Source organism: Oncorhynchus masou, chromosome 29 (assembly GCF_036934945.1).
Source record: "Oncorhynchus masou masou isolate Uvic2021 chromosome 29, UVic_Omas_1.1, whole genome shotgun sequence".
NCBI classification, from domain to species: Eukaryota; Metazoa; Chordata; class Actinopteri; order Salmoniformes; family Salmonidae; genus Oncorhynchus; species Oncorhynchus masou.
Window position 1 is genome coordinate 54,222,244 of NC_088240.1, and position 12,150 is coordinate 54,234,393.

A 12,150-nucleotide genomic window follows, 5' to 3' on the forward strand; every position below is an offset into this window, starting at 1 on the left:
ATTCTTAAAGTGAAGAAGTTTGGAACCATCCAGACTCGTCCTAGAGCTGGCCGTACGGCCAAACTGAGCAATCGAGGGAGAAGTGCCTTGGTCAGGGAGGTGACCAAGAACCTGATGTTCACTCTGACAGAGCTCCATAATTCCTCTATGGAGATGGGAGAACCTTCCAGAAGGACAACCATCTCTGCAGCACTCCACCAATCAGGCCTTTATGGTACAGGGGCCAGACCGAAGCCACTCCTCAGTAAAAGACACATGACAGCACACTTGGAGTTTGCCAAAAGGCACCTAAAGGACTCTCAGACCATGAAAAAATAGATTCTCTGGTCTGATGAAACCAAGATTGAACTCTTTGGCCTGAATGCCAAGATCAAGGGAAAGATGAACGAAGAAAAGTACAGAGAGATCCTTGATGAAATCCTGCTCCAAAACGCTCAGAACCTCAGACTGGGGTGAAGGTTCACCTTCCAACAAGACAACGACCCTAAGCATACAGCCAAGACATAGGAGTGGCTTCGGGACAAGTAACTGAATGCCCTTGAGTTTCCCAGCCAGAGCCCGGACTTGAACCCTATTGAACATCTCTGGAGAGGCCTGAAAATAGCGACACTCTCCATCCAACCTGACAGAGCTTGAAAGGATCTGCAGAGAGGAATGGGAGAAACTCCCTAAATGCAGGTATGCCAAGCTTGTAACGTCATACCCAAGAGGACTCGAGGCTATAATTGCTGCCAAAGGTTCTTCAACAAAGTACTAAGTAAAGGGTCAGAATACTTATGTAAATGTAATATTTCTGTTTTTTATTTTATATGTTTGCAAAAATTTCTAAAAACCTGTTTTTGCTTTGTCATTATGGAGTATTGTGTGTAAATTGACGAGGGGAAAAAATATTTAACACATTTTAGAAAAAGGCTGTAACAAAACTAAATGTGGAAAAATTCAAGGGGTCTGAATACATTCTGAATGCACTGTTATTTAGACTGCTAGCATGTTTACTTTCAAAAGACACATCATTGGCCGAAAGGTGAGTCCAACTAGGCCAGGCTTTTCTAGTGTTAATCACTGGCACGGCAACCAATCAAAGTAGATCAGCTTTGTATTAGGTTACATGCTGCATATTAAAACACCCTAAAAGGAAATTTAGAGAATTGCCTAACAGTATACTAATACACACAATAAGGTACGAGGTTGTGGTATATGCCCTATATACCACGGCTAAGGGCTGTTCTTGGCAGGCCTCAACACGGAGTGCCTGGATACAGCTCTTCGCCGTGGTACATTGGCCACATACCACGAAGCCCTGAGATGCCTTATTGCTATTATAATCTGGCTACCAATATGATTAGAGCAGTAAAAATAAATGCTTTGTCATACCCGTAGTATACTGTCTGAAATACCACAGCTGTCAGCCAATCAGCATTCAGGGCTCAAATCACCCAGTTTATAATAATAATAATAATAGGCCATAGCCTATATAGACTAGAACAGTGGTCACCAACCTTTTATTTGTCGAGATCACTTTATGAGTCAAAATGCAAGCAGAGTGCAATTCTCTGCTGAGCGCAAGAGATCAAGTGCACCTACCATGTATTGTGTGATATCAATTAAATGATCAAAAGCCTATAGGGCCTAACTCTATTGCAAAAGCACAGGGCATATTTATATTTCCAATTTAATTACATTTCTACAAATTATGAGCTATTTACACTGACTGGAAATATTGTTTCATGCATTTGCCTATTTTAATTTACAATAACAGGTCATATTTTCTCAATGTAAGCCTTCCCCTTAATATAACGTAGAGTTGCTTATATTTCAAAACTTGAGTCTCAAGCTAGACGATATGAAAACACTGGTAATAGGCCATTTTTTTCACTGGACAGGGAGGGAGAGTGCGAATTGAAGTGGAGAAGAGTGTTTCATGATTTCTAAAAGTGCTGAATAAAAACAGCATTGTCGTGCTGATCATTGTCTCAATGTCCTGAAACTGAAAAAAATTGAAGAGAGCTTTGTTTGCCCACTTGTTTTTGCTAGTTTTGTGAGTCTCGCTAGCTAATGTGGAGTAACCTACACAGCAATAGCTACTGTTCACCGCACATGATACCATGTGAAGTGACAGAACCCAGATATTACAACAAATAAGCTGATCGTTTTTAAAATGTTATATTTTCCCAGTAATGAATAAAGCAACATTCTAATTCATTATAGACCTAAATCAAATATTTAATATATGGTACCAGATTTGATGTAAGATGTCCTTAAAATGTATTATGAGTGTCCTGAAAGGCATCTGCCCAATAAAATGTATCCCTTTCCCACCCCTCCTTGCTATGAATTTTACCAGACTGTAAATGCATCTTTAGGCCAGTGCTTGATTTGACCTGAAATAGGTGCCAGTACTCATTTATATTTAGTTGCAGGAATTCAATACCTTCGAGATATTTTATGAGGTGCAGCAACTCTATCAGAATTAAATCTGAGGTGCCTTTACTCAGTTCAGGTGACCTCCCGCCCAAGTCAAGTACTGTGCTTAGGTAAAAAGACAACAAATTACCTGTTTAACCACACTGCTAACCTTAAAGACCAAAAAGCTCATTTTTGTTTTCACAAAGTATTACAAAAGACAATGTTGACTTTGTGGCTGTGCTGTCTAGTAGAAACCATTCCTGGGTGCAAAAAGGTGAAAAAGAGAGATGTCTGGTGCCATGAAGAGCATGTAACAGTCATAGAAATAGAAAATGGTGCATTCAGTATTGGTCCATTTTCATAGCTCTCCTTGATGTGGTGCTGAAACCCTTTGGTTGGTTTTGATATGAATTTGAGACAGCATTATTACCATACATTGAAGTCGTCCCATTTTACATTGTCAGAGCAGGTTATTCCCCCCCTCCACATAAAATGCCCCCTTTTGTCCATTCAGCAGCTTCACTAATTAATTCAAGACTTTCAGTTATTTGTATCCTACCGGTGCCAGTAAAATATATATATATATATACTATAATCACTATATCTGTCTATCCACAGATGAAACTGACAGCTGAAATAAACAAACATCAGTTAGCTAGTTTATTTGTTGAGCATTTTTTGCAGTTACATGTTTGAGAGTACAGTAAAATGTGTAAACTAAAGAAACACAAAAAATGTCAGTCTAGAAAAAAAAGACAGAAAAAAGTTTAGATTCGTATCTGTCAAGATGCAAGCAAGGGGAAGTCATGAGGACATAAAACATGGAGATGGTAGAGCGCTGTAGGGCAGATATGGACCCGGCTTAAAAAGCTTCCTTCTTTCCTCTCATCCTCTGTGTCAGCACTGATCTGACATACTTGGATAAAATAAAAGTAAAAGGTTCCACTTCATAGCTTACACCAATCCAGACATGTCAGATCAGTGATTACTTCAAGGGGAAGGAAGGATACATTTTCAAAGTATACAAACAAGGCCAGTGTACTGCCAAGCAGGATGTATTTTTCGGGTTGTGCTGAAGCATGGGTAAAGCACGACTTAGGCTATAAATGGAGTCCCATCTGCTGACACCTATGGGTTTTTTTCAGGCCAACAGTGGAACATCTACATGGCCAGATCACATCTTCCAGTTGAGCAGGCTGGATGACTTTACACACCCTGCAGCATCCAGTTTTCGACCACTGTTGCACATTTTCGCCAAGTTCTGTCGATTGCAGAGAAGACGCCAGTCAGTTAAAAGCAAATGACAATAAGATGAATATTATTGGAAATTCACACATTGTTATGCTCACATTAGCTGCCCTGGCAATGCTGTTGGGAGACTGTAAGGCAGCGAGCTCATTGAGGATCCTTTTCAGATCGTTATTGTCAGGAGGTGCTGAAAGGAGATATCGAGGAAGACAAAATTACATTTGTTGCAATTATTTTTCTAATAAAAAAAACATAATAAAAAAAACACTTGGTATTATGGAAGGTATAAGTTAAAAATATGCATAATGTGTGGGCATTTATGTACCTGGCACAGGTGACTGTTGCTGAGACTGGAGCTTTAGGTATGAATGCTCCAGCAGCTCCGCGATGGAAATCCGCTCTCTTGGGTTTCGTACCAAGCACCTCTGGTGGTAGAAAAACAAAACAAAAACATATCCCCATCAGATCCATGTAATTCACAGTAAATCAAAACAACCAAAAAGCCAAATACATAGCGGAATCACTCACCTTCAACACATCTAGCAGATCCTTCTCTGCAATGTCAGGGAACTCTATCTCATGGGTCGGGTCAATGATGGCGTGTAGCTTGGTGATCTGGTTGGTGATGGTCTGGAATGGAGTCTTCCCATAGGTCATGCAGTACATAATGCAACCAAGGGACCACACATCACCTTTAGTACTAATCTATGAATCAAAAGAAACAAAAATATTTATTTTACATCATTTCACATGCATATACATCCAGCATTGATACAAATGAGTCCATATGGAATATGCATGTAATTAAAAATACATTGTTTTGGAAGGACGGGACATCAGCTCACCTTAAACCGTGCCTTCCCTGGCTGGGATGAAGTGTCTTTGATGGCTTCGGGGGGCATGTAGTTCAAGGTCCCCACCTGTGTTTCGGATATTTTTCTTGAAGATCAATATCCGTATTTTGGCAGGCTTCTGGTTATGCATACATACATTATGAACTACAGTTGGAGATGGGGGTTGTGCTCTTACCTGAGAATCTTTCATAATGCTTGTCACATCAGGCTGGATGCGGTTTGCAATGCCAAAGTCGATCAATTTCAGCGAGGCATTCACAATCACAAAATTGGCAGGCTTCAAGTCACTATGGACAATACCTACACACAAAAAAGTTACTTAAAAAAACTAAAAAAGATTCTTATAGAGTGCAATGTTTGGGTATGAGGAACTTAGAAAACAATTGTTACTGATGAAGAGAGATAGAGTTCAAGACAGATGGAGAGATAATAACCATGTTTGTGGATGGTCTGGACTGCCTCCAGCATATTCTTCCAGTAGAACTTCCTCTCCAGCGGGTTGACAGTTTTACGGTTCCGTAACCAGGTGTTGAGGTCCAGGTTACCACATTCCATTAGCATGTAGATGTAGCTGTTGGTTATTTCACTGGAACACAAGAGAACTCAACTGATAAAATGCACTGCTCACTGGGAATCCCATGACATGTATAGTGGGATGGAACTGAGGACCACAATCGAAATACATTGTGTTGGGCCCTCCCGACTGGCACAGCGGTCCAAGGCACTGCATCGCAGTGTTGAGGCGTCACTACAGCCCGGGGTTTAATCCCTGCAAGCTGACTTCACTTGTCAGTTGAACTGTGTTTCCTCTGACACATTTGTGCGGATGGCTTCCAGGTTAAACGAGCAGGTGTTAACAGTGCAGGTTAGCGGGTCATGTTTTGAAGGACGCACAACTCGACCTTCGCCTCTCCCGTTTAGGAGTTGATACAACATCGATGAGACAAAAAAAATTTAAAACTTAAATAATAGATTTATGTTGTTATCATTCCTTTTTTTTTTATATGTAGGCCATTTGACTATGTATTTTATTTTTATGTATGTATCAGTACCACCAGTTTTTGTGTTTTGGATGTATAGTGTATGCATTTTTATAATAATCCAAATAATTTATTGCTAGACCCTAGCGGAATAAGTCAGTAGCAAACACTGAACACTCACTAATCATACAGCTTGATGATCTGATCACTGTACTGCTGCAGGTGATTGAGATGCTCGATCTCATTCTTGTAGCTCTCCACTGTCTGGGGATCAGCCTCCTCCAGGTTCACATACTTCACTGCAAACAGCTGATTCCGTTGGTCCAAAACCTGGTACACCTGAAATGACAGAGGACCTACCATCAAACCAGCTGGCTAATCGGCCATCCAACCACCTGTAGTACTTCCCTGGTATCTTAAATTGTCCAACAAGTACCTGTCTTTTATTTTCCGTTGCACAATGTTTTTGAGAACTTTTGTTACATTGTGCCTTAATGAACACGACAACTGGACCCTACCTTACTGGATCCACCTCGGCCAATCATTTTCAGGACGAGGAACTGTTTGCCTTTTATCACGATGGACTCGTTTGAGAGAGCAGTGGTGGAACCCTGAAGTAAGGGACAAGTGCAGAGTCATTCAACCATCAAGTTCACATTTCATTTGACATAGGCCTTTAACTTGAGTTAGTTCCTCCTGACCTGACTGCGTCTCAAGTGATCAGGGAAATCCCATGGATGGCGTTTGTGGTTTACCTGGTGGGTCTGTTGGGCATAGGACACCTGGCCGAGGGGGGTGCACGGCTGCTGCTGGGCAGGGCCGGCTTTATGGGCTGCTGAGAGAGGGGCCGCAAACGGAGGGTTCCTCTTGACCACGGGGGTAACGTAACTGAGGAGAAAAGGGAATTCAAATGTCAAAGAAAGTCCTATTTTCTGCACCACTGCTTCCCATCTTTCCTCTTGATTCCAAGACGAAACACACTCAGATCTCACCACACTGTCTGCCGTGACTGTTACTTAAGCCACGTCACAGGATGGATGACAGTCTTGACTTTGCAATATGTCACCTCAGATTAAAATGTGCTCATTTTTCAAGAGGTAGTTCTCAAAGTAACCTTTTCAAAGTAACTTTAGTTAAACAAAATATATTATTTTATTGAGGGTAGCTTTACTGTAGCGCATCTTCTTGCAGTGGGAAGTAATATTTTCAGGTTAGCTTCCCCAACACTGACAATACCATTTCCTAATATATCTCAAGAGACAAATAGAATCATTAGATTACGGTTATTAGGATCATTGCACAAGAGCTTTTATGTCAGATATATGTCCACTCCAGCCCCCTCACCAGTTGGCCCTGGGGTCTTTGTAGTTGGGCGTCTGGCAGGCGACGGGTGGGTTGAGTCTGGACGGGAGAGGGAGGGATGGGGTGGGCAGAGAGTCCACCAGACGTGGAATGGGCCTGAGATCAGGAGGGGTGTGCTTCTCCTGATGACGACCAAAACACACACACAGATAAACCCAAAGGTTAAAATAGAAGAATCCAAAAGAAAACAAAAGTGCTAAGTGTCAAAACAGAGGCAAAAAGAGACAGAAATGTAGTTAACTCAGCCATAAGAATGAACAAACTAAATTGGAGTTTGATGCTAGCACTTTTCATGTTGATGACACAGTAGTAACACCAAAAATAAAATAGCAAGCCAAACCTCTGGAGACACGACTCGGCTGACACGGGCTGGCATTTTCCACCCTGAAGACAGCTCCATGCTAGAGGGTTTGGGCTGTGTCTGGCTCAGAGGTAAACGGGCGGGAATCTCCGGCTCCCTCTCTCTACCATAGTTTGACAGACTCAATGACCCGTGGGACTGTGGCTCTGTAAAAAGAAACACGCATAAGGAATCTATTCAACTAAAACTTACATCAGGTTTGCAAGCTTGAAGCCATTATCACTTTGTAGTCAGGATGAACAGGGTCATGTTCATTAGGTACCAAACAGGAGAAAACAGAGGGACTACATTTTCCATTGCATGCCCTAACGAACACCCCCAAGACATACAGCATAATTAACTAAATTTAAATTAAACCTACCTGGGACACTCTCTCGGTCTTCTGCGGGGAGAAACTGGTAATTCCCGGCTTTTAGCTTCTGCATTGCCGTCTCAATTAGTTCAGTGGGCTTTGCGTTCACCTGAAGGGCTTTCTGTAGTATTGAGGTGCATTTCTTGACCTGACCTATTGGAAGAATATGAACAAAAATCTCTTTAGTATCAGAACTCTATATTACGCACAATCGTTTATGTAAGATACAAATACAAATGGGCAATCTACCTTGAGCCACCTCAAACTGAGCATGTGCTATGTGCACAAAGGCAAAGCCTTTGCAGTTGGATCTCACAACGATGAAGTTGTCCCGAGCATCATCTGGGTCATCAATACTACAGAGGACATTTTTAGACAGCCATCAAACCAACAAACCAATTCTAGATCACTAGAAACACATCTGAATACATGCATGTTTTTGTATTTACAAAAATATCCTTTAGTACACTCACCCTTTGAGTTCGGCAAATCGGACCAGCATCTTGGCATAGCTTTCGTTTTTGCTGTACATTCCCAATGGCAGTCTGGAGAAGACTCTGGAATAGCAGTCCTTCAGCTTTAGGAGAAGGTTGGTGTCCGTCTGAGGATTGCCCCTCTTCTCCAGCTTAGTCAGATAGAGCCGGCAAGCCTCAGGGGAGTTGGAACCGATTATCTGGTTTATATTGTCAGTGGTATCTACCATTGAAACAGCAGAGAACATATGAGTGAGGAACTTTTTTCTCTCACAAGTTTACCAATCGGTTAGTGAGCACCTCTTTGAATATGTGGGTGTGCACCAACTAATGCTTTTCACTAAACAAGCTTTTTGTACCGTCAACTACTAGGTCAAAATGGCTTCACTTCAATGTAAAAGGTTTTCACCTTCCACCCTAGTGGCATCTCTCCTGTCTTGCCTGTGCAGCAGTGTCGTGGTGGAGTCTACCATTCCCATGTCCTCCCATGGGCGTGGCTCAGGGCTAATGATCGGTGTCTGAGAGAGCACATCAACAACGATATGATTGTCCAATCAACTAGTCTTTAAAATAGGATTGAGAGATATCAAATGCTCTGCTCTCCATGTTATTTCAACAATACCCCCCCCCCACAATCTATAATTACAACTGAAACAGTGGGGATTTTCATTCACAGACCTTTAGATTGAGGAAGTCCCCATCTTCAACACGCTTTTGGGCTGAGGACAAGGTAAACATGGCACTTGAACCAGATGTTTGCCTAAAACAAAGTTCCATTCATCAGTTTAGGCTTTGTAATCCTGTGTTCTGGACGCATTTCCTTGAAATAGGTAAAAAATAAAAACGCTTACCTGGACAAGCTACTTGGAATGAGAGCCTCCCTTCTCTTCACCTGTCTTCCATCACTGTCATCATCATCCATTTCATAGATAGAGCGATGGACTACAGGCACTCTCCCTGGCTAGAAGGGCAGGATAATAACGAACAAGAGATTATTTAAAGCCAGAGAAGTGATGGGGGGGAAAACTACTTTAAAACTAGGGCTCACGATATTATATTCTCACTATACTTAGGTACCGATACGACATGTATTGCGAATCTCACGATTCTATATGTATCGTGATTCGATACTGCGATTTTATTGCGATTTGATGTTCCTAACGTATTGCTCACTATATGTCTGCTGCAGAGACAAGAGAGCCATAATGAAAACAAGGTTTGATCAGGCATGAAAATAAAAGTGCGAACATGTTGGCTAACAATTTAAAAAGATGGAGAACAAGCTACAGGATGAAAAATACCCAGGTTTTGGCGCAGATACAACCAACTGGCGCTAGCTAACGCTACCTAGCAAAAAACACAATCGATACTTGGAGTCAAAGTATCGATACAATATCGTCCAAAGTAATATTGCAATATGCAACTGTATCAACCCCCCCAACACTATTTAAAACTACTACTAATAAAACTAATGTAGAATCTTTAAAAGACTAAAATCAAACTTTACTATGCCAACGGCTCTCTTTCGTTGAGACCCAGACCTCCAAGCTGGAGCCTGGTCCTCTAGGGGTTCATTCCGTGGTTCCATTGTTCTAAGGGAATGAGAAGAACAGTGTCAACAACAAAAATTTCACGAGACAGAGTAGAAGAATGTAAATCCAAACAGAGAGAAGCTTGGTGTGAGAACATGGCACTGTAAAAAAACACACAAAAAACACTAGTTTTTTACCCTGAAGAAAATATACTGGAGAGCTGCAAGTCGCCTGTACCGTCGGAGTCTCTGGAGACTTTGAGAAATTCTTTGCCATTTTTTGCAGAACCATTTATATTATAAGTTGAGACTGAAAGAAAAATTGTTTTAACAACACATTAAGACAATCAATATACAGTACTAAAACCCTAAAGTAGCATAATAGTGATTCCATTCAAATCTAGGGTGAAGAAACATGTATTATACTATTTTTTGTTTTTGAAAAAAGAAAATGGGCTTCTTGTTAATACTGATCTCAAATGGGATTGGAAATTGGACATAACTAACCTGGTACATTTTCCTTATCCTCAGAGGAAAGAAGTTCTGCTTTGCCCAGTGTCAAGTTCTGCACAGCAGCCTCCAGCAGGTCATTGGGTTTGGCATTCAGTTCAATTGCCCTCTGAAGTATCCAAGTACTTTTCTTCGTGTTGCCTTTTGAGATGGGATAGTAAATAATAATCTTACTGACTAGATACCAATAATACTTTCCTGCAGCAGTATGGGGTTCCTGAATGGGACTTTCACAGATTGGACTGATGCATTCATCATTGGCATGATATGAGTAACATGTTAGAGATTCAATAGTTACTCTGTATTGGGTGAATATGAAAAAGCTGGTAAAGCCATGGAGCCAAAGTTGAGCAAATAACCCAAATTGTGTTGCCTGTGTGTATACATCATCTATGCCGGTCGAACCAAAGATAGTTGTACATCTCTCTACCTTGAGACAGTTCAAACTGAGCGTGTGCAATGTGGACAAAAGCGAAATCCTGGCAGTGTGTCGTCGCAACATTGAAGTTGCCCTCTGCCCCACTGGGGTCTTGAATTCTGAAAGAAATTAAAGGACTCATTCGACAATGTGAAGGAAATAAATAAATACCAAAAGGTTGTCTGTTAAAGGGGCAATCTGGGATTGGTACATACATTTTTAGACTTAAATTCTGAAATAAGCCATTGATTTCTTGAATAAAATAATTTACCGGTATAAATGCCTCCAGAGCTTAGTTCAACTGTCGGAATCCGTCAGAGACCCCAACATCTAAACTTATTTCACTTCCATTATTTGTAAACCATGTAATTGTAAACAAACACTGAATAGCTTCAACATATGAATATACCTATTATTTTGAGCTCATGGATGGTCAGTCCTTGCATCCGTGAATTTGAGAATGGTTACCTTTTTGCTAACCTTATCCCTCAGCTGTTAACCAAAACGTGGCAATGTGGCCACTTTGTAGTTTTCCCAAATCCTAGATTGCCACTTTAATATTATTAATACACACCACACTGTTTTTAACTGATGTAGCTAAGTACAGTCAACTGTGGAACATGTTGCAAAACAAAGCTCAAGCCTCTCATGGTACAGCATGATTATGGTTCACTCACACATTCAGCTCTGCAAATCTGACCAGCATTTTGGCATAGCTCTCATTTTGGCAGTGTTTTCCCAGTGGCATAGTTGAGAATACACGGGTATAGAAGTCTGTAAGCTTTGTGAGATGACTAGCATCCAAGTGAGGGTCTCCTTTCTTCTCCAAGACCATCAGATATGCGAGACACGTTTCAGGCGAATTGGAGCCAATGGCCTGGTTGATATTATCAGTGTCATCTGCATGAAAATGGGAGGAAAAAAAGACAGTGAGTGACCGTTTGCAAACTCAGTGGTCTTATATGGGCATATCATTATGTACAATATATGAGACATGTTGTCTTCGCCATGGAACGAATGAAATGGTTTTATTACCTTCGATAAGACATCTTGTTTTAATTCGGTCGAGCTTCTGACACAACATGGCAAGTTGGTGCTGTCTGTCTGTATGTTCCTCCTCCAACATCGCTGCAAAGAATGTAGTTAACGTCACCGTCGATACGTTAGCTAATGGATATTGAGGCAGTTACTGACTGTAAGCCTAGCTAGCTATTCACACATATGACATCTACGCTATAGTGCGATATATACTCCTGATGTGTGAATCAACAAGCATACATCAGACCCTGATGTAAATAACCTGGGATATGTGTTGCTAAATTAACGTCCTTAGCTAGCTAACCATTTGCATCTCGTCTTGCCAAAGAAAAGCTAGCTTAGCTAATAACGCGTTAGCTACTAGTTCTAGCTAGTTAACTACCGGATTATGGCGTATGCCGTAGCACAAAGATTTGCAAGGAAACAAAGCTATAAAGCAATCAAAATCACTTTTTTTTAAAGTCGTACATTAGATTAAAACGCATCTCACCTTTTCATCAAATGTAGTTTCACGAGAAATAATTACACTTCCCAGCTAAAAAAAAAAAACCCAACAACGTCAGTCTGTCTGTTTATAACACACTTTCAAATCTACCACGTCCAAGTACTTCGTCAGC

The 12,150-nt window shown here is 41.1% G+C and overlaps 1 protein-coding gene across 1 annotated transcript; it reads right to left on the reverse strand.

Moving 5' to 3' along the window:
* Positions 1–3,052: 3,052 nt before the first annotated feature.
* LOC135520014 (dual specificity protein kinase Ttk-like) lies at positions 3,053–12,131 on the reverse strand. The gene is made up of 25 exons (XM_064945320.1): positions 12,024–12,131; positions 11,531–11,623; positions 11,173–11,395; positions 10,508–10,614; positions 10,075–10,218; positions 9,766–9,877; positions 9,544–9,628; positions 8,888–8,997; positions 8,715–8,796; positions 8,446–8,554; positions 8,037–8,259; positions 7,813–7,919; positions 7,573–7,716; positions 7,191–7,357; positions 6,833–6,972; positions 6,244–6,376; positions 6,007–6,099; positions 5,670–5,827; positions 4,943–5,094; positions 4,684–4,808; positions 4,500–4,574; positions 4,183–4,359; positions 3,980–4,079; positions 3,756–3,841; positions 3,053–3,667 (listed from the first exon to the last, which is right to left on the reverse strand). The coding sequence occupies exons 2-25, from the start codon at positions 11,619–11,621 to the stop codon at positions 3,581–3,583; spliced, it is 3,030 nt and encodes a 1,009-aa protein (XP_064801392.1). The 5' UTR covers positions 11,622–11,623; positions 12,024–12,131; the 3' UTR covers positions 3,053–3,580.
* Positions 12,132–12,150: the final 19 nt, after the last annotated feature.